The 24,841-nt window shown below is 64.5% G+C and overlaps 1 protein-coding gene across 3 annotated transcripts; it reads left to right on the forward strand.

The window, feature by feature from the left end:
* Positions 1-12: 12 nt before the first annotated feature.
* On the forward strand, positions 13-24,841 carry PWWP2B (PWWP domain containing 2B). 3 transcript variants are annotated; one of them, XR_007460863.1, is made up of 4 exons: positions 13-167; positions 9,145-10,739; positions 24,153-24,322; positions 24,400-24,841. XR_007460863.1 is itself a non-coding variant. In XM_049645916.1 (3 exons), the coding sequence occupies exons 1-2, from the start codon at positions 43-45 to the stop codon at positions 10,724-10,726; spliced, it is 1,707 nt and encodes a 568-aa protein (XP_049501873.1). In that variant the 5' UTR covers positions 13-42; the 3' UTR covers positions 10,727-10,739; positions 24,153-24,841. The 3 variants fall into 3 exon arrangements, 2 of the variants coding, with proteins under 2 accessions (XP_049501873.1, XP_049501875.1); XM_049645916.1 differs by having other exon boundaries at positions 24,153-24,841; XM_049645918.1 differs by having other exon boundaries at positions 9,145-10,439; positions 24,153-24,840.

The following is a 24,841-nucleotide window of genomic DNA, read 5'->3' on the forward strand; positions in this document are numbered from 1 at the left end:
GGGGCGGGGGCGGGGGCCGGGGCCGGGACGCGGCGCGGGAGCATGGAGCCTCGGGCCGGCTGCCGGCTGCCGGTGCGGGTGGAGCAGGTCGTCAACGGCGCGCTGCTGGTCACCGTGAGCTGCGGCGAGCGCAGCTTCGCCGGGATCCTGCTGGACTGCACGAAAAAGTGAGCGGGGGCGGGGGCGCCCCCCTCCCCCCACCCCCGGCGGCCGGCGCGGGGCGGGGTGGGGGTGGGGGCCCGGACCGGCTCCGGGGCGGGGCAGGCTCGGCGCCGGCGCCCGCTTTCGGTTTCCATCCCCCCACCCCCCACCCCCGGCCCGGGGCTTCGGGGCGCGCGAGCGCGGCCGCCCCTCGGGGGGCCCAGAGTGCCTCTCAAAGTCGTCGCGACTTGCGGGGCGGGAGCGGCGGTGGGCGCCCGGTGGGGGGGTGGGGGGGGGGTGGCGGGGAGTCCCCGCGCCGCCGCCGCGTGCCGCCGGCTCCCGAACTCCGCACGTCTGCCATAATTAACGCACTTTTCTTTGTTCAGACGCACTGTTGAATTCGGCTGTTTTCAGAATTGTCGGTTGGGGGGCGGCGGGGGAGCGGGTTCAGATGCGCGCCTGCCCTGCCCTGCCCTGCCCTGCCCTGCCCTGCCCTGCCAGTCGCTCACAAGTGGGGGCGTCCTGTCTATCTCCCTGGGTCTCCCCAGACTCCTAGGAGCGACTCGGGGCTGAGGCTTGGACTGATGGCAAGCAGTTGCGTCCAGCGGTGGGATTTAACCCACGCAGCGCGGCCTGGGGCGCAGGGGCCCCGGGCAGTGTGGGAGCGAGAAGGCGCCCGTGGAGGTGCTGAGCGGGGGCGGGGGCCGCAGGAGCCCTGCTTTCCGGGGTGGAAGGGGGTCCCCGGGCAGGCCTGGGGGCACCTGAGACGCACCTGTGCGCCCGCTGCAGGGACTCGGGGGCAGGAAGAGTCTCCTGGATACAGTGTCACATGGCAGTGAGCTGTCGCGCAGATAAATGATTAGGCATTAATCAGGCACTAATGTCTTGGCGCTCCTGCTGGGCCTTATCTCCAAGCTGAGAGCAGTAAATGGCTCCCCTTGCGGAGGCCCAACTTTTTCCCTCCGTGGAGCCCAGATCTTGCAGTAGCGGGGACGTGGCAGGAAGACCATCACTCTTCAACAGTTACCCTGCTGGCATCATCTCTTTATTAGACGTGCCAGAAGCCATTTATGCACCGGTCATGTGATTTAACATATGGCCTCCCGGGTGACTGTCGCCCCGCTCCGCCCTGGCTACCACAGAGAGTGCTTGGCGGGACCCGGTGGGGGTGGGGGGCGAGGGCTGCAACATAGCCACCTGGAGGCTGCCAAGCCTGTACCTCCCTCCCCCCCCCCCCCCCGGGTGGCCAAGGTCTCCTGCCCCTGATGGCCATCACTTCCTCTCTCGGGCAGGACTGCCAGCTCTGTCCGTCCCTGCTCCCCTGTCTGTGCGGGGGCTGTACTCAGGCTTTGTCTGCACAGCCCTGCCTGGCCTTTCCTCCCTGGAGAGGGGCACTCGCAACAGAGGCTTCCCCCCCTCGTTTTCTGGGCTCCCCAGCTCAGCACAAGGGAGGCTGTGGGCCCCTCGGCTTGTGGGTGGCAATGTTTGCAAGATGGCAGCCTCACCCCCCTTCCTCTCTGCCTCCAACTGGGCTCCCCTCCCCGAGGCTGTGGCTAACCTGGTGTGGAGATCAACACCCCTGTCACTCCCCTCCTTACCCCCCTCCCCCGTAGAAGCCAGCAGGCCGTGCTGGGATCCCCAGTGTGGGAACTGGCAGCAGCACGCTGGTGGGCGTCAGCCCTGCCACGGCCACGTTCAGCTGTAACCAGAGTGGCCCAGAACCGAGGCCTCAGTGGGTGCAGCTCTTCTCAGCGCTGGCTCTTTCCGATCGGCCTTGATCCCTCCTCCTTGTGGGGAATCCCGAGACCCCCTGCGGCCCCCCAGCGCCTCCAGCCCTCCAGGGCGTGGTCCCGAAACTGCCCACCCTCGTCTCCCCTCCTCTTGCCACTTCTGGTTTCACCCTGCCTTCCGCTCTCTGCCCGTGATGTTAAGGACTCAGCGCTCCTGTTTGCAGCCTGGTCATCAGGTGGGGTCTCTTGGCAGCCCCGGGCGGGGTGTTGTGGGCCGCGGTGTCTGGCCTTGGGCTGCCGTGTCCGTGGCACCGATCCGCCTTCCCTGGGGCCGGTTTCTCCTCCTCGGTGCCTGCTGCCCCTCCCCGACGTGTGACAGTGGCAGGGCCGGTCAGTGGAGGCCCCACCCTGGGTGGTGGCGCTGGCCGGCCGGGAACAACAGCTGGGACCTCCCTCCGATTGCACACAGCCGCCCACCTCTGGGAACCCGCGGGTCCCAGAGCAGTGGGGTCGTCCTAGGTCTGTCGAGGGCAGCGAGGCCGCAGCTGTCGGTGTGCCCGTGGTGCGCGGCCAGGCACGTGCCAGTGACTGTGATCGTCAGCAGCCTCCAGCGTCTGTGTGCGGGCCTGGGGTGGGAGGTGGGGGGCCGGGGGCCCGAGTCTCTTGCAGGGGTGGAGCAGTCCCAGAGGAGGGGTCCCTCGTGCAGCCCCCATTTCCCGTCCCAGAGCGGGGCCCATGAGCAGTGTCACTCTCCGGGCATTTGGGAGGCGGCATCCCCTCCCTTGGCCCTCTGAGAGGCACATTCCCGTCCCCAAATGTGCACAGGAGGACGAGAGCTCACAGAGGCCCTCGAGATCTCAGCAGGTGTGTGGAGCTGCCGGGGCGGGTGCCCAGCTTCCTCCCACCCGAGCCTTGAACCTGCTGCCAGGTTGCTTTGTGCTCTGAAGGAAGGTCCTCCACTGCTGAGGGCCTGCCTTCTCGTGCCTTCACCTGCATTCATTGACTACCTACTGTGTGCCTGGGCTGAGTCCCAGGAAGACTGTGCGTGGACCCTCCAGCTTCCCTGTGAGGCTGTGCTTTCTCCTGGTGTAGTGAGGGTGCAGATGGCCCAGGCCTGCCCCAAGTCTTTGGGCTGGGGTGCCGGGCGGGTGTGGGCATTGTTTTGTGGGTGGTTTGGGGGTACCCCTGGGGTTGAGGTCCCCCAACCTGGGTGGCCCTGGCTGAGGCATGGCCCCAGGACAGCAGAGACCCGAGTGGTAAAGGAGAGGTCTCGAGAGTAACAGGAGCCCTGACGACCAGCTGCCCCATCGGGCCTGATGGCAAACCCCAGGTCCCCAGCCCTCATCCCCGAACTGGTGTTTTTCAAACTTCCCCAGTTGTGAGTCACCCAGGGCGCCATTACCGTGCAAGATTCCTGGGCCTTTGTGACCCATACCCCACCCTGGGAGGTTGGGACTCCAGCCAGTCAGGAATCCCAGCAGGCCTGTCCCCGGGCAGGAGAGCACCCCTGTTCCATCCCAGGCATAGCCCCTGGTCCAGGAGGGAGGCTTGACCACTGGCAACCGGTCCTGGGATGGTTCACCGGGCAAACAACGATGGACACCTGGTCCGGGCCCTGCTGAGCACGTCCTCCTTGCCTTCAGGGGCCAGAAGGGCCAGGAGCAAGGTGCCCTGTGTGTCATGGGGTGGCAGGGTCTGCGGCTGGCAGGCAGCTGCACCCAGGGGACCTGGCCAGCGTGGAGGTGATGAGGGGGTGTGGACTGCGGGAGCCCTCAGATGGCTTAGACGAGGGTGTGGTCAGCTGAGCTCTACTGGGATGATGCTGGTGGTCTGGGACTCAGGGGGCCAGATGTGACAGCCTTGCCCCATGGCTTGTCCCCAAGACCCTGGGTCTACCCACGGGGGCAGGGCGGCCTCCCATGTAGACAAGGGGTCACTCTGGTGTCCAGGCTGTGACTTCCCCTGCCAACCTGTTTTTCACAAGTCCCTGAGCAGAAGTGGACCCGGAGGCCTCCACACCCTAGAGGCCTGGCAAGGCCACCCTACCTTCCCTGTGCCAGCCTGCTCCTGACCCTCCCTCGGGGCTAGGCCCTGCAACTCCCTGTGTGCAGGGCTGCAGAGGAGACAGACTGCTGCACGTGTCCTAAACCAACGTGTAGAGTCGTGGGGGGAGGGGGGAGGGAGGTGGGGGGCAGGAGCCTGGCCGCAGGGTGGGCCTCACCATCGGGACTCAGGCCTGTCCTGGGGCTGCAGGCTCCTCGGATGGACCCCTGGGGTGTTTCTGTTCCAGAAGCCACGTTTTCTCACCTCTCTACTGGACACCAGGGTAGCCTCTCCCTGTGCGAGGTTGAGGAAGGAAAGGCCAGGGCAAACGTGGACCTGGCTGGGGTCGGAGGCCACTGTCAGGTTCCACAGATGCTTGGATCCCGAGTCGGTAGAGCGGAGAGGCCGCAGGGGAGGCCGGGAGCTCTGGCAGGCGGCCGGGCCGTCTCCTCCTGGCCACGGGCCAGCTCGGGCCCGGCTGCTCTGGGGGTTTGCTGAGCTGGTTGCATGGGTGAGACCTCAGGGAGGGCGGGTGAGCCGAGGCCCGGCCGCTGGTGTTTTGCCAAGGACTGCAGGCTAGGCTGCTTCTCTCTGCGCCCGGTGTCCATGCCAGATGGCCGTGCCTTCGTCTCGGCAGAGTGGGGACACTCGGGGGAAAAACTGCTTTGCTTTTGGGTCTCACCCCCATCAGAGTCTCCTGGGCTCCTCACCTCGGTGTCCCCCACCTTTCCTTTGCCCTTCCCCCAACTCCCCGAGGACGCTGTGCTGAGGTTTCGTTTGGGGGTCCCCAGTTTCCTGCATGGAGACCTTGGTCAGTCCGGCCCTCCAGGCCCCAGCTCTGCACTGTGAGTCACCCCAGTCCCAGGGCCCCTCCTCACACACATCTACCCCATCCTTTGGTAGGCAACCGGTGGGTCCAGCAAGGACAGTAAAGGGCGGGACAGCGGGGCTCCCAGCCCTCTCGCCTGCTGAGGCCCTGCGGTGCCACCTGGGGGGGGCACTGCCAGGCTGGCCGGGGCCACCAACCCTGGGCACGTGCCAATGTCAGCACAGCCTGGCCTCACCGAGGGGCTGGGCCCCGTAGGCAAACCGCAGGCTGTGGTGTTGCCACGCCTCGTGCCCTCTGGTCCAGTTGAGGTCACCCCGCTGGAGACAGGGTGCTGAGATCCTTCGAGAACGGCTTGTGTCTCTGTACTTGGAGGCAGTGGAGCTGAGACGTGAGCCCAGACCGCTACTGTCACCAGACCCGCCGGGTGCCCTGGCCTCCCTCAGCCGCCTCGCCATCGGCGAATCGGGCAGGGGGACGCTGTGTACCTCGCGGGGCTTGGTGCCCAGGCTCCTGCTGCCCAGGGAGCGAGCCCCTCACTGGCTGCTGTTTACCCTCCGGCAGCTGTGGGTGTGGCCGAGGCTGGAAGGAAGCAGCCGCCTGCGGAGTCACGGGGCCGCGGGGTCAGCCGGCCCGAGTGCCGATCCACAAGGCCGCAGCTGACATCTGGGAGCCCGCCGCACCCCCGAGGCTGTGGCCCCCACGCAGGGCAGGTGCAGGCGTGTTGCCTGGGCTCTGGGTCCTCTGTGAAGCTGTGTCTGACCTCCCAGGGCAGGGAGGGGTCACTCAGGAGCCATAGAGCACGTGCACCGGTCTCTGTGACTGTCGTAAACACGCAGGGACTTCTGAGGGGTGTGTCATAAACGGTGAGGGGGGGAAACCTCCCTGGAGCACAGCTTCGGGGCCTCGGGGGTAGGGCAACAACCCCCTCTCCGCCCCAGCTGTCCCCAGCCTGCCCCCCTGACGGGGGGAGGTGGCCAAAGGCGCTGTCAGCCCACAGGGTCCTGCAGAGGAGGCTTCTAGAGGGAAGACGGGTTCCGGGTGAGGGAAAGGACCTGCCCCGGGGGGTTGCTCTTGGGGTGCCCCGGACCCCGGCTGGCAGGAGGGGTTCTGCACCCCCACAGGCAGGCTGGTAGGGGCACAGGCGTGGGACAGGGTGGGGCAGAGGGAAGGAGAGCCTGGGGGGGTATGGGCTGGTTCCGAGTGGGGTGAAGGCAGAGAAGCTTGGGAGGGGAGTGGGGAATGTGGATGAATCCCCATGGTCTGGTCACGGTCTGAGTGCCTGTAAAGGGGGGCAGGAAGTGGGCTTTGGGGGGGCCTTGGGAACAACACTCCAGGTCCCAGGGGTGTGGATCCTGTCTGCTGTGTGGCCTCTCCTGGTCTGTGGGACCCCTTGGTCTGTAGATGTGCCTACAGGTTTCCCTCTCAGGTTCTGGAACCTTCACTGTGGCCCTTATTTCGTGCCCACAGGTGGCAGTTGGGTGCCCACTCAGCATAGGGGCTGGTCTCCCCGGTGACCTCCTGGCCATCCTGGAGTTCCCACTGGGGCTAAGGCTGTCCCTTGGGGGGCCCCTGGGGACTTTTCGCGTGTCTTGATGTCATCGTCTGTCAGGTCACCATGGCTGCGGGGGGTGGGGACCTCCTGCCTTCCCCGTTCTCCTTGCCAACACCCCCTTCATTTGAGGCCTCTACATGGGCGCCATGGGTTCCATGGAGGGGATCCCAGCACCCCTAACAGCAAGAGGCAGTGAGCACGCTGGCCCAGAAGCTCAGGGTGAATGTGTGTGCACGTGTGTGTGTGCGTGTGTGCGTGTGTGTGTGTGTGTCTTGGTGTGAGTACATGTGTTTAGCGCTCAGAGTTTCTGCTTTGTTCTGAATGTTCTATGTTCTATGAGGCTTATTGAAAGGAAAGAACCAGGTGCTGATTCCGGTGTGGGGTCCAGTCCCCACTCTGATGCCTGAGGACTCAGGGTGAGGTTTGGCCTGCTGGCCACGACTGTGGGTGGGGTGGGGGCAGCTTTGGGCCGGGCCTTGTCTCCCACACCTGGACCCCAGCAGACTTCCCCGAGAGGGCTGCACAGTAGCTATTCTGGGCCTGGCGCCTGTCCTCTGTCCTGGCTACTCAGCAGTGGGGGGGTGGGGAGCGGGGAGCGGGGAGCAGGAAGGCAGCCAAGGGTAGTCCGAGCACCAGCACGAGCATGCGTGGCTGGGCGTCAGTAAACCCTGACTTACAGAAACTGGAGGTGGCTCTTGGGGCTGTGAGGTCCCTGTGCCCGGTGCCGGGGTGCGGAACCCTTTTTCCCGGTGGGGACACGACCCCGGGGCCCCCCGTTCCCCAGGAGTCCCGGCCCATCCTAGCGTGCGAGTCCTCTAGTGCAGGAGACCGGCGCTGGGGAGCAGACTCTGGTATCGCTGTTGGTCAGCGGGGATGCGTGGCCTGTGGCTGCAGGGGCCGCAGCACATGTGGTCCAGGGGGATGGCCTGGCCGTCCCGGGCCACTGGGCACACGAAGAGCCACACGCCCAGCAGAGGACGGAGATGGGTGGCGGGGCTCACCGTGGCCGCTCCCCCCTCCCCCGGGGCAGAATCCCACCTCGGAGGGAGCCGGGTGCCCCCCTGCGGCCCGTGGCTGGGTGCTCCCTCCCAGGCTGGCCTTACAGCTCCTCCCACCGCTCTCCCTTGCTCACAGTTACAGGTTACAGTTCGGCTGTCTGGCCACACAGAGGGCAGGAGCAGTCTCCCCGGGGCCCGTGGCCACGGTCCTGTGTCTATGGACTCTCTGCTCATGAGGAGATGAATGTGAACCCCCTGCCCCCACACACGAAGACTTTAGTGTCAGGGGATGGCCGCACGTAGACAGGAGCTTGATAAGAAAGGAAAACCGTGGTTTCTGGGCTTTTACCACGACCTCGCACGAAAACGGGGCAGTGTTCACACGGTGGGTGTGCCGCCATATTGTTAACTCATCGACCTCGAGACCGAGGACCTTGGGGAGGCGATGTCCCCGCGGGCCACTGCGCCTGGGCCAGTCCCGCAGCCCTCTGCGGCCGGCTCCCGTGTGGCCTGTGCCCGCTCCCGGCCGGTCCTCGGCACTCGGGGGCCAAGCTGGAGGCGGTGATGTCCTGCGCGGTGGGCCCTCTTAGCTGGCCTCGGTTCTTCTGGAGAACAGCAAGTGGAGAAACCATTTGGAAATAGAAAAGGCAGAGCGTTCATTTGTCGCTTCTGCTTCGGTTAGGTTCGTAGTGGACGGTGAGCACAGAAGTGCCGTGTTTCCCTTAACTTGGAAGAAGTCTGCTTTTGTGCGTAAAAAGTAACAGGTTTTGGCCAAAGGGCCTCGCAGGTGACATCACATTTGTTTAGAAGTTACGCATACCTACGCGGCCTTGTTTTTCACTGTTTGGAACAGTGAGTGTCTTCTTGCTGCCCCGGGCGTCGCTGGTGAGTTAGTACGGCCTCCCGACATTCCCGGCATGGGGTCCGGGGGGACGGAGCACTGACCACTGACTTCAACAACGAAACGCCCCAAGGTGCCCAGATGTCTGAATGGAGGCTGCCTGGCCCGACGCTTCCCGGGGAGGGGGCAGGACTGTGGCTGCGGAGCCCTGTGGGTGCCGCTGTGCCATTGGCCTTGGCCGTGCGTCCTCGTGGGAGGGGTCCTACTGCCCTCTCGTGTTCCCTTCCCATGGGTCTCGTGGCCCTGTCGACACTGCCTGGCCCACTCTCCTTCCTGGAGCTGGAGGGCCTGTGGGAGGGCCTGGGGGTGCCCGGCAGGAGGGGTGGTCCTTCCAGGCTACGGTGGCCAGGGGTGGTGTGGGTGTCACCCTCACCCGAGGGCCGTGGAGACAGCTGAGACCGACTCAGCATTTGGGAGGGAGCCATCTCACTCCCAGACCCAAAGCTCTGGTTCGGTGGCTGACTTCTGTCCCCTCTGGGCCGTGGAGGCCATTGCTGCCCCCACACACGGCCGGCGCCTGGGACCCGGCTCCTATGGGCTGCCCTGAGCCCTGTAGGGAGCATGCTTGGGGTCTTCCCTTGGGAGGAGGGAGAAGGTGGACAAGGCCCGTGAAGAGCAGCCGGCCTGCTCAGGCCATGTCACAGAACCAGAGACCCTGTTCTCAGGCTCCCAGGGCCCCCATGCCTACACCGGGGCCCTGGGAAGTCTCCATCTGCCCGAATTCCCCTTGTTACCGTGAACCAAGGTGTGGACGTCGGGCCCTGAGGACCCGAGAGCTGGCCGCCGTGCTGGTCACGAGACTTGGCGGAGCACGTGCCTCCCCTGAAATGTCCCACGTGGTGGACACGTGGGGGCGTGTGCCTCCCCAGGTGCTCCGGGCCCCACGGGCCGGGGCCAGGTGCAGCGGTGTCCTCCCGTCCTGACTCTCCCCTCTGTCTCCCCTCTGCCAGGTCCGGCCTGTTTGGCCTGCCCCTGTCGGCCCCGCTGCCTCAGCCCGAGGACCCCCCGGTCAACGGCTGCCACGGCCCGGCCCCCGCGGAGCAGGACGGAGAGGCAATGCAGCTGGGGACAGTCCCTCCACCGCCTCCCGACGGGGACCAGCCCCCCGAGACTGCAGACCCCAAGCCACCGCTCGTGCCCCCGTTCCCACCGTATTTCGAAGGCGCCCCCTTCCCTCCCCCGCTCTGGCTAAGAAGCACCTACCGGCAGTGGGTGCCGCAGCCGCCCCCCCGGACGATCAAGAGGACACGCCGGCGTCTGTCCCGCAACCGTGACCCGGGTCGGCTGGCCCTGAGCCCCATCCGCCTGCGGCCGCGCCAAGTACTCTGTGAGAAGTGCAAGAGCACGCTGAGCCCCCCCGAGGCCAGCCCCGGCCCCCCGGGTGCCCCGAGGCCGCGCAGGAGGGTGGGCAGCGGCCCTGGCTTTGACAGCGAGCCCCGCAAGCCGGAGGACCCGGCCAGCGGTGGCGACCCCGCGGCCACCACGAGGAGGAGCAAGAGGGAGAAGCGAGAGGAGGACAAGGCCCGGGTGCCACGGAGCCCGGCCATCAAGATCTCCTACAGCACGCCCCAGGGCACGGGCGAGGTCGTGGAGATCCCCTCCCGCGTGCACGGGTCCCTCGAGCCCTTCTGCCCCTCCCAGGCCCTGCACGGTGGCGGCCAGGACCCCAGCGGGCCCAGCGCCTCCATCCCCAAGCTGAAGCTGACGCGCCCCGGGCCCCCTGGCGCCGGCCTGCCGCCCCCCAAGATCCGCCTGAAGCCCCACCGCCCGGGGGCCGGGGAGCGGGAGCCCGTCTACAGAGCCGAGCTGGTGGAGGCGCTCAACGGCCACGGGCGAGGCCCCCGGGCCAGCTCACCCTCTCTCCCGGGCCACGGCTCCGCGGGCCGTGGGCCGGCGGACTCGTCTTCCGGAAGTTCTGGCGAGGATGATGACTTCAAGCGGTGTCCCCAGGGTAAACCCCAGCAGGACGGCCTGGCGTTCCTCGCCGCCTGCCCTAGGAGGGGGACGGACTGTGCCGGTGAATCTGTGTGGAGCAGCGACAGCCTGGACGAGTCCAAATCGTGCAGCTCAGAAGTGCCGTCACCGGACACGTGTGACCTGTCCGGCGACGGTACGTCTGTGAGGTCCTCGTCCGGGACCGCGAGGCAGACGGTCCCGCCCCTGACAGTCAGGCTGCACACACAGAGCGTCTCCAAGTGCGTGACTGAGGACGGAAGGACCGTGGCCGTAGGGGACATCGTGTGGGGTAAGATTCATGGTTTTCCTTGGTGGCCAGCGCGTGTCCTTGACATCAGTCTTAGCCAGAAGGAGGACGGGGAGCCTTCCTGGCAAGAAGCCAAAGTCTCGTGGTTTGGTTCTCCGACTACGTCATTCTTGTCTACTTCAAAACTCTCCCCTTTCTCTGAGTTTTTCAAACTGAGATTTAACCGTAAGAAGAAGGGGATGTACCGGAAAGCCATAACGGAGGCCGCCAATGCCGCGCAGCATGTGGCCCCGGAAATAAGGGAGGTCTTAACCCAGTTTGAGACGTAAGCCGCCCGACCAGGTGAGCGCGCAGGGCTGCTCCTGTGCCCCTCCCGCTGCTCTGCTGGGAAGCCTCCACCCTCTGGCTGGCAGTTGGCAGAGAGGCCTGCTTAATGGCAGCGGCACCCTGCTTTGCGGTTCTCGGAAGAGAGGCTTTCCGAGTCGAGTCGTGGGGGATCGTCAGCCACCGTGCGGAGAACAGGGCTGGTTGGTGTTTTGCGGCCAGTTTTCCAAGTGCCGCGAAAGATCTCCGTCCCCTTTTATTTGCGTCCTGGAGAAGGCGCAGGTGTTGCGGGGGGAGCTTCCTCTTGGCCACTCACTCTGAGGGGTCACTCCCTCTTCTCTCCCCACGCTGGGGCCGCAGCCCCTCCCTCCTGTCCCCAGTGGGTCCTGACTTGGCTGGCTGCCCTCAGATGCCACTCGCGTGGCCTTAGCCCCCACCCCCCATTCCCGCGGGCGCGTGGTTCCCGGACCTGTGTCGGTCAGGTGCTCCGGGGTCTGTCCCTGGGCCGGTGTCCTACCCTCTGTCTCCCCTCCGGGAGAACTCTATAGGGCCTCCCACCCCAGGTCTTAGAAGGAGACCCCATGGGCCTGGGGTGTCACCAGGCAGCTTGTGGGGTGGTCACCATGTGGGGTGTCAGGAAACGGCCGAGGGGCAGAGGCTGCCCGCCGTGAACTTCCCGGGGGGGCCCAGGATGCAGGGAGGGGCTGGGTGTGTTCCCATCAGAGGGCGTCGGCTCTGGGGCCTGAGCAGCGGGGTGTGTCCAGCGGTCACTGGCCCCCGTGGTGGCCCCCCAGGGCCCACTCCCCTCCCTGTCCTTCCCCACGGCAGGAGGCGGGTCCCGTGCAGGCTGCCTGCATTGGACCCGAGGGCGTGTGGTGGGGCCCCCCTGTGGAGGTCAGGCCATGGCCCTCTTCGGGCCCCTTAGCCTAAGGCCCAGGCCCACAGAAGCAGAGAGAGGGGAGGCGGGTGTCAGAGGGGCACTCCTCCACCCCAGGGGGGCCTCTGCCTCAGTTTCTGTGACCTCTAGCTGACCTTGTCCGGTCTGGTCCACCTGCCTGTCTGCCTGTCTGGTGCCAGTTTCCCAGCTTGGGCCTTCGGGCCTCAGCTGGGCCGGCCGACGTGTGGTTGGGAAGGGGTTTGTGGGGCACCCGGCTTGGTCCCTCACTGCTGCGCCACGTGTCTGGGGGGGGTCCTAGGATTGAGGAAGCAATGGTGAGGGGTGCACCTGGGCAGGGTCACAGCCGGGACTCCCGAAGCCTTGTCCCCACCCTTTCCTCCACCTGCTTCCTGCATCGAGCCTGGTCACCGCCTCTGAAAGACTCCCAGGGGTCCGGACACAAACCTGTCCTCCCCCGAAGCGGGCACAGCCCTGTGACCTCTGGGTCTTTGTGATGGGGTGTGGGCGCCCTGTGTGTCAGGGGGAGTCTGGAGAAAGGCCAGGTGCTCTGGGCTTCTCCCCGCTCTGGGTGTGTCCTGTGGGCCCCGGGACCGTCTGCGCCCTCTGCTGCCCCCTTACCCGACCTCTCTGCTCACCAGGCCCTCCTGCCCTTGGCCTGGTCTGGGGCCAGGGTGGAAGCTGGGCACCTCCCCCACTCGCCGTGGGCCCGTGCTGTCAGCGAGGATGTGGTGAGCAGTCAGTCCTCGAAACCGACCTTCAGATCCTCGGTCACAGTGGGCAGTTCCTAGGGCCGTGAGCCCACCCCGGGGGGGGGGGGGGCGGTATGGGGGGGTGGCAGTGTGGCCTGGCGGGCAGGGAGCCCCTGGCTGGGGTGGTTCAGGGCTGGCTCTGTTTACCAGGAAGCAGAGGGAAGAATCTTGCCAGACAGGTTTGCCTGCTGTAGGGGCCCGGTGCCCACAGCCTGGCCTCCTCCCCGCCCCCTTCCCCCTCCCTCCCGGCCTCCCTCTCCTCTCTGTGTTTCTCTCCCTCTCTCTGTTTCTGTCCCTGAGCATCTCTCTGTCTCTGTCCCTCTGGCTTCGGGGACTGTGCCCATGCTGTCCCCAGCGGTGCGTGGGGCTCTGGGAGCGAGGGATGCTGGATCTTGTCGGCACCAAAGCACAAAGCGGTCTTGCCCGAGTGACTCTTTAGTTTTGTTGGATGAGGATGGAAGGCTGCCGTGAGGTCCACGCCAGGCAGGAGGCTAATGGTGCTGGTGAGCGGGAGTCTCCCTTCCACAAGATTGCTTTCGAGTGTCAGTGGTGCTGTTTGGGCACCAGGCCCTCTGGCCTGCTCCTCCAGGGGGAAGCCGGGAACTGCCTTCGCCTCGCACGGGAGCGGCATGGTCGCTGGCACCTGGGCACGCCTGGGAGGAGGCCGGCACGGTCCTGCCGCTGGGGCAGGGGTTGCTGGGGATGGTTGTCCTTCGGGCCACGTCCACCGGCTGCCGGGGCCCAGCCCTACTGGCCCTGCTACCACCCCCTGAGGCACTTGCCGAGAGCCCCTCGGCCCCGGGGGAGAATCTGTGCTGCTGACCAGTGCTGGTCAGGAGGAAAGCAGCACACACCGTGGCGGCAGCTCCCTCCCGGGGCCACCTGGTCCCGAGACTCCTCCGTCCCACTTTGCAGGGCGGCAGGAGGCTCGGCTGAGAGGGAGGGTGTCCACAGGGACATTCTGGAGAAGCCCCGAGCCATCCTGGGACTCGGTGGCCAGGGCACCGGTGAGAGCCCAGCCCGGGGCGGGCTCCAGCGACAGGGCACTGTGGTCCTCAGCAGGCACTGACCTCCAGGGACAGACATGGAGCCACCTCGCAGGGCCCTGGCTGCTCGCTTGCTGCTCTGGCCCCGAAGGCTGGCATCTCTGAGCTTCATTTTCCTCATCTGTCTCGGAGTGACCGTAGCACCTGCCACGTGGGCCGGGTGGTGAGGGAAGGGTGCCCGGGGGGTCTGGTAATACCTGTTGGCAGTCGCCTTTCTGGCCCCTCCCATGCCCCCTCCCCCAGGTTGCCACAGGCTGCATCCCTGGGGTGGGGACGGGGTTGTGCTCCTGGCTGGATGGGGCGGGTGTCCCCCTCCTGACTGTGACGCTCCAGGGGCTCCACGGGTCACAGGGCGAGGCCTTTTGGGAGCTGACTGGTCAGGCCTGGCCTGCAGGCAGGCAGCGGTGCCTGACAGGTGAGGGTAACTGCTCCCGAGGGTGGCATCCCGCCCACAGAGGGCTGAGTGCCCCTCCAGATGGGGGTCAGAGGGTGCAGCGTCAAGGAGGGCCTCCCTTGTGAGTCACGTTCCCCAGACTTGTGCGTAATCACGTGCAGGAAGGTGCTGAGAAGGGGCACGGGCCCCACAGCAGAGTGTCTGGTGAGGAAGCTGACCTGGACTAGGTATCCGGGGAGGCTGCCTGGAAGAGGCGACATATGACTGAGAACGAACGGTGAGCTAATCGTGAGCTAATAGGGCGAGTGCCTGTGGTGGTAGGAATCTTGCACTTTCCAGGGTGGGGCAGGAGGCACACAGCTTGGGGAGGCCAGCGCTGCAGCCTTGTCCTGAGAGCAGAGGGTGCCTTGGGGGCATGTTAGGCAGAGGGGCGAATGGCCCCATTCTGACTGGAAAGACCCCTGGCTGTGGGGTCGGGGGTGGGGAGGTGGACAGGAGGGGAGGGGACAGAGCAGGGAGCGGGGATCTGAGGCCGGAAGAGACCAGCCAGGGATGCTGGTTGTCGGCTCCCGGAACTTGGGGACCACGGTGGCCAGTGTCTGAGTGCCCGAGTCTCGGCTGGCAGGCCAGCACTCAGGGCAATGTTGGACCTGGGGTCGTGGATCCGTGGAATGATCTAGGCCCCACGGGATGGCTGCTGGAGGGGAGGAAGCTTTGGTGCAGCGGAGAGGCAGAGCAAGGTTACGGGGTGTGAGGCCTGGCGGGGGCCCAGAGATGGGGACTGGGCAGGGAGGTGGATGGCACAGACGGGACGGGGCCTCGTCCAGCCTGCTGGCCCCACACGGGGAGAGGGTCGACGGTCATTAGGAGCGTGCCCCGCGGGGCCCAGAGCTATGGGGACAGGAGACCTGGGTCCCGGGGGCCCTGAGAGCACCCTCTGTGCAGCATTCGGAGCCCAGGGACCCTACTGGGCAGAGCCGGGTGGGGGACGGGCTGTTGGCAGTGTTCCGCTGAGGCGTGGGCCAGGCTCTGCGGTACCTGCAAGGGGGGGGGGGGCAGAAGGCCGCACGGGGTCCCTCCCTGCCTCTAGGGCCAGTGGGACACTCCCAGGCTGCATGTGAGCTGGAGGGGCCCCAGCGCGCCCCTTTCTGCCTGAGCCGCCAGAGTGTTGGAAGGCAGGGAGCTTTCCAAGGTCACAGAGCAGCCCCCTCGAGGGGCCAGGAACTGGGTTTCTGCTTCACTGAGCGAACGGCGTCCGGAGGGTTAGCTGCAGCCACGGTCCCGAACGACCACATGCGGGGCCACCGGAAAGAACAGAAATTTATTCTCCTGGCTCTGGAGGCCAGAACCCCAAACTGCAGGCGTCTGCAAGGCCCTGCTCCCTCCGGAGGCCTCAGGGGAGGATCCTTCCAGCTCCTGGGGGCTCCCAGAGTCCCTGGGCTTGTGACCGCACCGGTCACATGGCCTCTCCCGCTCCTCAGTGTCCAGTCTCCCTCTGCCCCCCTCCTGCAAGGACCCCAGGGCAGACGCGCGAGAAAGCCAGCGTTTCCTCATCAGAGCCCTTAATGTGGTCACACCGCAGCACCTTCCCTGCAGAGGGTGACAGTCCCCTTCCAGGGGTGGGGCCTGAAGTCCTCGGGGCCCCAGTTGCCCAGTGTCCCCTCTCATCTGGTCAGCAGATGTTAGGGGCCTGTGTGTCCACTCAGCTTGGTTCCCCCAGCCTCGTCCTTGACAGGCCAGCTGGGCTCAGGGACGGGTCAGTGGGTGGTGAAGGGGACTGGAGCCTGACGGGGTTGTGTGGTGCTGTTCCGGAAGGATCCACCGCGCCCCCCCCCCCCCCCCCCAGGGAGGCTGTGCCTGTGGGCGGTGGGTCCTTCAGGCTGGAAGTCTGCGTACATGTGCTGTGTGCTGGGCCGGCTGGGGCAGAAGCATCCGGACCCCGTGTCCAGGGTTTCACTTTCCTTGTCTGTCGTGCCTTCGAGAGCAGGGTGCTTGAGCTGCGAGCCCCAAACCGACTTTTCTCTTTTCCCAGCTGTAAATAAAAAGGTGCTTCCGCGTCTGGAGATGGGCTTTCAGCTGACTTCCTGCACTGCTTTCAGGGAACTCAGGTTCTCCGCGAAGGTTATAATTATTTTGTTCCCGGAGGAAACTAAGGCCTGTAATTCTGAGAATTCTGAGCTTGCTGTGGGCGCGCAGGCCCTGTCCGACCTCCCCCCTGCCGGGGCTGTCCTCTCCGCTTCTTCCGCTTCTTCCGGGCAGTGCCCTGAGTGCAGGGTGGCCAGGCAGGGTGCAGGTAGGCGGGGCGGGAGCAGGGGCAAGGCTGTGCTGGGAGACTCACGTGTTTGCAGCAGGTACCTGGAGCAAAGGGGCTTCTCCTGACTTCGGGGAGGGGCTGCCTGTACCCCCAGGGAGAGCACGCATCGCCCTGCATGTCATTGCTTCCGTGCCCCTGCCCCCCCCCCCCCCACACCTGCTCTGAATATTCACCCCTGGCTCCACGCAGCTTCAGCACCCCTGGACCCGGCACCTGCCCTGGGGTCAGAGGTCCAGGGGTGCACGGGGAAGGGCCCACATTCTGCACACGTGTGCCGTGGGACTCGAGCAGCACCACCTCCACCAGGGCCCCATCTTCTTCAGAATCACTGTTCAGGTCTTTCCTTAGCAACCTCCAGTGACGCCCTGGGCATCCCGTAACCTTTGGATGCAGTCTTGCAGGACAGGTTGGCTCCCAGCACTCTGCAGAGTGCCCAGGGAACTGTCACAGCACACAACCTCGTGGGACAGACTCACTCCCGTCAATCTGTGCAATGATTGCCCTTTTGGGGCTTCTGTCACTCCGTCCCCAAGGGCTATCCCGGCAGGTTAGCTCAGCGGCTCCCAAGCCGTGGCCATGCTTTGTACACAACCCAGGATTCCGGCTCGTTTCCCGCCCACACCTGGGGCTGGCTGTTCCCCAAGGGGTCCTCCTCTCGAGGGAGGGGCAGCTGGTGATCCCTCCCCCGTGGTTTCCAAGCAGACCTAGGAATTTCTTTAGAAGAGAAATCGACTTTGAAACTGATTTTTCTTTTCTTTTTCTTAAATTTTAATGTTTATTGATTTTTGAGAGAGAGAGAGACAGACAGACCATGAGTGGGGAAGGGACGGAGAGAGAGGGAGACACAGAGTCCACAGCAGGCTCCAGGCTCTGAGCTGTCAGCACAGAGCCCGACGCGGGGCTCGAACTCATGAACCGTGAGGTCGTGACCTGAGCTGAAGTTGGACACTTCGCCGACTGAGCCCCCCAGGCGCCCCACCACTGATTTTTCTAATCCAGAATTTTTACTTCTTGGTTGTTTGGTTTGCATTTCTGTTCTCTTATGCAGAAAATCTTGCTTGTTAACGAAATTCACATGGAGTTGGCTTTTGAACAACGCGGGCTCGACCTGCACAGGTCCACTTGCACACGGACTTTTTTCCGATTAATACACAGCAGTGTGTGAATGTTTGTAAATGTAAAATTTTCTCTTCCTTCGGTTTTCTTAATATAACGTTTGCTTTCCTCTGGCCGGCTTTGTTGTAAGAATACGGCATATAATACATACAAAATATGTGTTAACTATGTTGCTGGCGAGGCTTCCAATTAACAATAGTTTTGGGGGGAGTCAAAGTTTCACATGGATTTTTGACTGTGCCGGGGTGCTCCCAATCCCTATTTAGGGGTCAACGGTATTAATTTTCTATGTAAAAGTTAATGTGTATGTACAATTAGTCAAATATTAAATATATGTAAAGCATATATTTGGCATGTAATTACCAGCTGTGTAATATATGTGGAATACTGCTACTGGGTGATCAGTGGGGATACTCCAAGGTTTCCTTAAGGATCTTAGTGTCCTTGGGGTGGGGGCTGTGTGTCAAGTTCCTCTTTCCAAGTCATCGAGACAGTTTCTTTCTCTGTGGTTGTTACGACCTACAGTTAGGGTTATTTATTTCATTTTACGTTCCATTTGTAGTTATTCCTGTGTGTTTTGTAATTCCGTGCTCATGGACGTGACAAGGGTCCCACGTCAAATCGGTGCAACCAGTCCCATCTGGAGACGTCTGGCTCCGCCCTGGCGCCCCCAGTGTTGGCTGATCTTCCTGAGTTTGCGACATAAGCGGGCACAGATATGGAGCCCCCTCTCCCCGCTTGGGCGTAAGCAGCGTCCACACCCCCCAGGTGCCCCACTGCGCCTGCGACCCGCAGCAACCAGATGCTGGTGGCCGTGTGCAGAGACCATGTCCCCATCCTGGCAGAGTCCCCGGGCCCACCGGCACCGTTGCGCCTTTCTAAGCCACGTCAAGATGGGGTGTGGGCGGGGGGTGTGAGCACGTAACCAGGCAGGAAGGTCCTTCAGGTCTCGGGGGATCCGAGACTATGACTGGACCCAGTAGTGGGGCTGCAGGTGTAGGGCAGACAGGCCCCCTGAGAACCCCCAGGTTCTCCCCATGCCCTGCCCCTGGCACCGTGTGGCAAAGCCACAGCGGCTGCCTCGCGCCGTGCCTGCTGGTCGTTCCCTCTTTCTCAAGGCTGTTGGTCCGCGTCCCCCTCTTGGAGAAGCTCTCCCAGAGCCCCCTGTGCACAGCTGTGCCTGACAGGCCCCCAGCTCGGCATGGTCACCCTGCACCCTTATTTCCATCAGGGCCCCTTTGACAAGCCACCCCTCCATTCTGTGCTTCCCTGTGTGGGCTCCCCCTCAGGTAAGTAAGTTCTTGTGAGTTCAGACCCTCGCAGCAGGGGCCCGCGGCACCGGGGAACGGGGCTGTGGCTCCCCATCCCACACCTGGGGACGCTGGCTCGCGGGAGGCAGCTGGGGTTCACCCCCAGCAGGGCCCTCCACTGCACAACCAGCACCCTTGGCCCCGCCTAGGCCTTGGGGAGAACTGGTTGCCTGATGTGCCTACCAGCCCACAGCACCCCGGGCAAGAGAAGGTGCTTCCCAGCTGGAGGGGTAGCTGGAGTGGGGGAAGCTGCCCGGGAAGAGGATCTGGGGCAGGTGGGCAGGTTGGCATTTGCCCCGGGGCATCTCTGGAATAAGAACCCTGAGCTGGAGGCTCCCACGTCCACGTGGACAGATCACGTGTAGCCCGGGCTCTCCTGGGGATTCTGGACACCTCGACCTCAGCCCCGGGCCCCCCCCCCCCCCCCCCGGACAGAGGGGGAGCACTGGGAGCGGGGCGCCTGGGCCTCCGGACCAGAGGGTTTGGGCCACGCATCAACTTCCAAATATCCTGGGGAAACTCCTTCAAACCACAGTCGTGCAGCCCTCCATCCTGGAGGAGCCGGCATTTCTGATACCCGCATTCCTGGGGGGAGTCCACTTCCGGTGGGCGTGACTGACCCTGATTCTGAAGGCCTCCTGCCAGCGCGTCTGAATTTCCCAGAGGAAATAGCACTTCAGTGGCCTTGGGATCCCCACACCTGGGCCGGGGTCTCTGTGGTGCTGCAGGAACCATGGGGACCAAGCAGGTGGCTTCGGGCCCAGTTCTGTAGAGGAGGGTGCACGGGGGCCACAGCCAAGGCCACACAGGTCTCCGCAGGGTTGAGGGGGTGGCCGCGCTTGGCCAAGAGCCAAAGTCAAGTGGCAGAGCTCTGTGTGTGTGTGTGTGTGTGTGGCCCATGGAAGGCCGTGTGCTGTGGGGCTCTTGGGGCTGGAGCGGGGTCACAGACCCAGGATGTGAGCTTAGGTGGCCACTGTGTGGCAGGCACTTCTGAGGGACTGGGCCGTGGGGGGGGCGGGGGGGGGAGGGGTTGGTGGGGGTCTGCATGGGGGCGTTCTGCACACACCATCAGGACGGTGGACGTCCGCGATGCCCGGCCAGTGGCTGCCTCTCTTGCTTTGTTTTGTGACGCCTGGTGGTTCCCCCTTCTGCGTGTGGCTGCTGGCTGATGTCACTGTGTTCAGAAGGCTTGTGGTTTGGGGAGACGGGCCTTCTTAGTTCTGGTCTTACGTGTTGGGAGCAGCAGCTCTGGTCGCCGTCACGGGACATGGGACGCTGCCCAGCACCCGCCACGCTGCCCACCCTCCGCCCACACAGCCCAGGCCCTGTAGGGGGAGGGGAGCCCTCCTGGTCACCCCCATCTTCTCGACAAGCCCCAGCTGTGGACCCAGTCACTAGGGCACCAGCGACTTGGGCGGGCAGAGCGGCCTCGGCTGACCTTAACCATGGGGCCCGTGGTGGTGACCTCGGGGCCCCATGGGGGACACTCCTGATGGGGGACAAGCTCTTGGGAGGTCAGCCCGGACCAGTGAGGGGCAGACAGGGGGGAAGGGGGGAGGGGATGTCCGGGCACTTGCATGGTGGAGGTGGAGGCAGGGCCCTGCCCAGAGACCCCGGAGCCTGGGGTGGGGGTGAGGGGAGGCGGGGCAGCCGTGCTGGGCATTTGGGTGTCTTCCTGCCTAGGAAGCCCCTGGAAGAACAAACTTTTCTGTGCAGCTGTGGCTGCCAGCAGCAGCCAGTGTAGTGATCTCGCCTTTCCCATTGTTTCCCGCATTTTCCAGGGGGGCGGGTGAGAGGTACAGCAGGAGCTGGGGTGCTCTGGGGGGGGGTCCCCCAGAACATCCCTGCATGACAAGGGACGGGTTCTGGGCCTGTTGGGCTGGGAGGAAGGAAGTGACCCGGCAGGGGTCCCACGCATTCTGAGGGGGGTTTCCTGGCTGCTGGGTACGAGGAGGGTGCAGGGGGCTCCTCCTTCTTCCCCAGATTTCTCAAAACACCTGCTCTTCCCATGGAGCCCGGCCAAGCCGGAGCGGCGGTGGGTGAGGGCACTAGGACAGACCCGTGACCACCCTGCTTGTCTTGTCGGGAGGGGGCCTCCTTGAAGGCCCCGTGTGGTGCACGAGACAGAAAGGGGCGAAAGGGGCGGGCTGGCCGCCGCCTCTGGAGACTGTGGTGCGTTTTTCTAACGAGGATCAGGGCTGATGGATGTTTAACGACATCTCCAAAGGTCGTGCTGCTGACGGAGAGGGGCTTGGGCAGGTTTAATTATCTCCCGGGGTGGTGTGGTTCTCGCAGCGAAGCGTGCTTGCCTTTGATGTGAGCCCCCAAAGCATTCAACAGAAAGGGGCGGCCCGTGCGCCGATTCCCGGGTGGTGCTGACCCCTCGGCCCCCAGCAGCTCCCGCTGTGACCGGCCGTGACCTCCCCGGAGCCCCCATGCCCCTCCTCACCGTGTCTGCTGGGCCACTCAGCAACCTGATCATGGAGGTGTGGCTGCCCAAACCCCTGTCCAGGGTGGGCTCTTGGTCCCCTGTGCGGACGCCTGCAGAGGAGCTCAGCCTGGGTGGTCACAGCTGCTTCCCGGGCAGGGACAGATGAAAAGGCAGAAAGAAAACGGTTCTGGGGGGAATGGGTTTGTGCAACAGGCCGAGATCTGGCCAGTGTTTCTCCCTAAGGGACTGTTCATCTCATTTGGGATCTGCGTGCTCAGCGGTGCAGGAGCTGGGACCCCACCTCGTCTGCCCAGAGCGCGCAGCGGCTGTGGGGGGGGCGGGCAGAGCCCCATCCAGCTCCCGCATCCATGGAGAGTGGCTGTCACCCTCGTCCAGCTTCCCTGAGACACCCCCCAGGCAGAGCTCACTGGGATCAGCACGCTTCCCGTGACACAGTGACTTTGAGTCATGTTCTTCTGAGAGACATTTTCTTGGGGACCCTGAGTCAGGGCCTCTCCCTGGCCAGGGAAGGGACTGCCACCCCAGGTCAGAAACCCCTGCCCCTTGAGTGTGTGTTGCTCAGGCCTCCTCCCTGACGGGCCAGGGAACTGTGGAGCCCTCTGGAGCAGCCTTCCCTGCAGGGAGTGTGGTCGGGGCCGGGGTTGGGTGTTCAGGCCTGGACTTGGGGGGAGACTGTTTCCAGCAGAGGGCCTGGCATCTCGGGGCACCTCGCTCCTGGGGCTCAGCCTGACGTCCGTCCAGCTGCATGTGGTGGAGTCTACGACCAGGGAGGCCTAGGGCCCCATGGGGTCCCCTTCTCAGGCCTTTTAGAGTCAGGGCTCCCCCTTGGGGACACCTCGATTCCAAGGGTCTGGCCTCCAGGACAGAGAGGGGGTAACTGTGGTTTGGAGTCACCCGGTCTGGGGTGCTTTGTTCTGGTCACCCTGGGATGTGGGTTTGCGTCCTGGCCTCGAGGCTTAGGTGAGTGACCTTGGACAGGGTCGGGAGCCTGAGCCCCTGTCTACAAGGCAGGGGTGGTGATGGTCCCTCAGCCCTAAGCACCAGGGCCGTGGTCATCTCCACCCTCACACCCCCCATCCCCTCTCTGCACCCACCGCCCCTCCTGCCCCCCGGGGGGCTGCTGGCCACCCCCGGAGCCCTGTGTCAGGGCCAACACGGGTCTGGTTTGCTGCAGCCACTGAGAGAGCTTCTCTGCCGGTCACCGGAATCCGGCCATTTTGGACAGAGGAGGAAGGGCCGTCCCCTGCCCCCCGCCCAGCCGGGCCACTCACGGGGGGGGATTGTTGCTGTCAGCCCTTCTGCCCCAGGGTCTTTCCTGGGCCCCTCGGGAACCTGACGCCGGGTTGGGACCTGGATGGTCAGTGCGCCTGAACCTCGGTGATGTCACAGGGAGGGGCCACCAACCACGGACACCTGTCACAAGGGCAGCAGCCTTGTGTTGGAAGGTCTGGGAGGTCAGTGTCTTGTCCCCTCCACCCAGCCCCCGACCTGGGGCCAGCCGCGTCCTCCGCGGGGGGTGGGGGGGTTTGCTTTGGGCTTAAGCTCCTCCCAGCCACCTGCTTGCACCACCTCTGTGCCCCTCGAGGGCACGGGTGGGTCCTGGGGCCTCCAGGCCAGCCCCCCAGGGCCGGTGTGGTGTGGACGGGGCTGACCTGGGCACACGTGTCCACACGCGCGTGCGCACACACACACACAGTTATTTGGCTGAGTCCAGATTCAGTGCTGGTGTTAGACGTCGCAGCCCATCCGTGCAGATACCCGTGAGTAAATTTCATTTTTGTTCAGCTCTATTCTCTGCAGAGTTGAATTTGCCTCATTCTTTGGCTGCTTAGTTTTTATGTTCTTCTCACTTATTTGTCCCCAGCTAAGAGAGATCAAACCCTTCAGGGCCCTCAGACGGCGACGATCACTGTGTGATGTGTGAACAGGCTTTGCCACCACACACGGGCCTAACGTGTCGCGGCTTTGGTGTTTCTTAGGATTGTGTGTGCTCCTGGGCCGTGGCGCCCCTCCCCTGCCACGATACGTCGGGTGCCCTGAGCTGTGTGTCTGTCTTTGTTTCTCTGTCTCTCTTTCTCCCCCCACCCCTTTCTTTCTCTGTCTCTGTCTCTCTCTCTCTCCCCCTCCCCCCCCATCGTTCTCACACACACGCAGGGCCTCTCCGCGTGGCGGCCGAGCCTTCTCCCAGCGTGGCGGTCTCAGGGCAATCTGGGCCTTGTCGCGGCATCTCCATCTGGGGGTCTGAGGCAGGACCCCGGCAGCATCGCTTCCGCTTGTTTGGTCCGAGCGCATCGAGGGGGGGCGGGTGGGGGAGCCCGGCCCCTCCTGGTGGGAGAGCAGCCGTCTGCGCCCTGTGGGCTCTCCTGGCCAGGCCGGACTGTCTCCTGTCTGCTGGACGCCAGCTCCCCTCGCCCTCCAGGACCTCCTGTGACCGTGTGGCCCTGCAGACCTGCCACGTGTCCCTCCACCCCCTGACTAAAGTGCAGAGAACACGTTGCCCCCGGTCACCAGACTCGGGCCAGCTCCCTTCTGGCAGGCGTGGCTGCTGTCCCCGTGCGGGGCCGGGAGCCGGGGCTGAGGTGCCCGTCCATCCCTGCGGCCGGGCCTGCTCAGGGAGACCTGGGAAAGGTTTTCTTATTCAAGGGTCTGTCCCCTCAGCCCCAGGGGGCTCCCCCACACCAAGAGGGCATGTCCCTCCAGAGGGTGTAGGTCACACATTCTGACGGTGACACACTGGGGTCCCTCTGAGCTGTGAGCCCCAAGCCATGTGCACAACCATTTTAGCTCCCCAGTCCCCCTGGCCATGAGGGGCCAGAAGGATCTAGTGTCTCATGGGGAGCCCCGTGGTCTGGGCTCTTGAGCCGTCAAGTGTCCTGCACCTTTTTCTGGGAAATCCTGGGGCCCTGGGAGGTGGGATGGACACGAGTGGGACAGGGGCCACCCAGGAGGTTCAGCGGGCACAATGTGGCACCAGGGAGGCGAGATTCCTGGGGTGGTGAGGGCCAGTGGGAGCTGGGGGGGGGGGGTCTTTGCGGGTCCCTGGCGAGACAGAGCCTGAGCGGGTGCTCTGGACTGGTGGTCGGACCTCCAAGGGGCCTGTCCCCCAGCACTTGACCCCGAGGTAACCTCTTTCCCTCTCTGCTTCCCTCAAGGTCACCGACGGTGAGGGCGCGGCTGTTCTCCTGGAGCTTCTGACTTTGGGGGTGCCCTCCGCATCACCTGTTCCGTCTGAGGGGCCCCGTGTGCCTTCTGGCCAGCAGCCTGCAGAAAAGCGCCAGGCCCACGGTGGCCAGCCTGCTGGGGGGTCCCCAGAGGGGAGCAGGTGTGTGTGGGGAGGAGGACAGCCCCCAGGAGCACCACGGCTCCTCCCCGCTGAACGTCTTTATTCCCCCGACTCAGGCTTTAGCTCCTGTGGTTTGTGAAGTTCCAGGAGCCCACGACGCACTTCCTGCTGCTGCCTCGCCCACTGGGGCACCTAGCAGAGGCGAGGCCTGCCACCCCGCGTCCAGGTCCTGGGCCAGGCCCCCTCAGGCCCGCAGGCTTCCAGAAACCAGCTTGCACGTGTGGGGCGCTTCCTCCCCAAGCCCTCGGCGCGGGGTCTCTGTGCACTTGAGAACCCGGAACCTGCCCGGCCTCCCCCATGATCCTCCCAAAGCTGGGGGCCCGCGGGCGCCCTGGCGGTGAGGGCCTGGGGAGGGGAGCCACTCTGGGAATGCGGGAGACTTCCAAAGGAAAACAGCTTGGCCTGTTGTTTGTAGGAGCTGCTCCTGTCTCCTTTCTGTCACTTTAAAGACCAAAAAGAAAAAGAAAGAAACAGAAAACGAGTTCTGCTCCTTCTTTA

Source organism: Panthera uncia, chromosome D2 (genome assembly GCF_023721935.1).
Source record: "Panthera uncia isolate 11264 chromosome D2, Puncia_PCG_1.0, whole genome shotgun sequence".
In the NCBI taxonomy this organism is placed as follows: domain Eukaryota; kingdom Metazoa; phylum Chordata; class Mammalia; order Carnivora; family Felidae; genus Panthera; species Panthera uncia.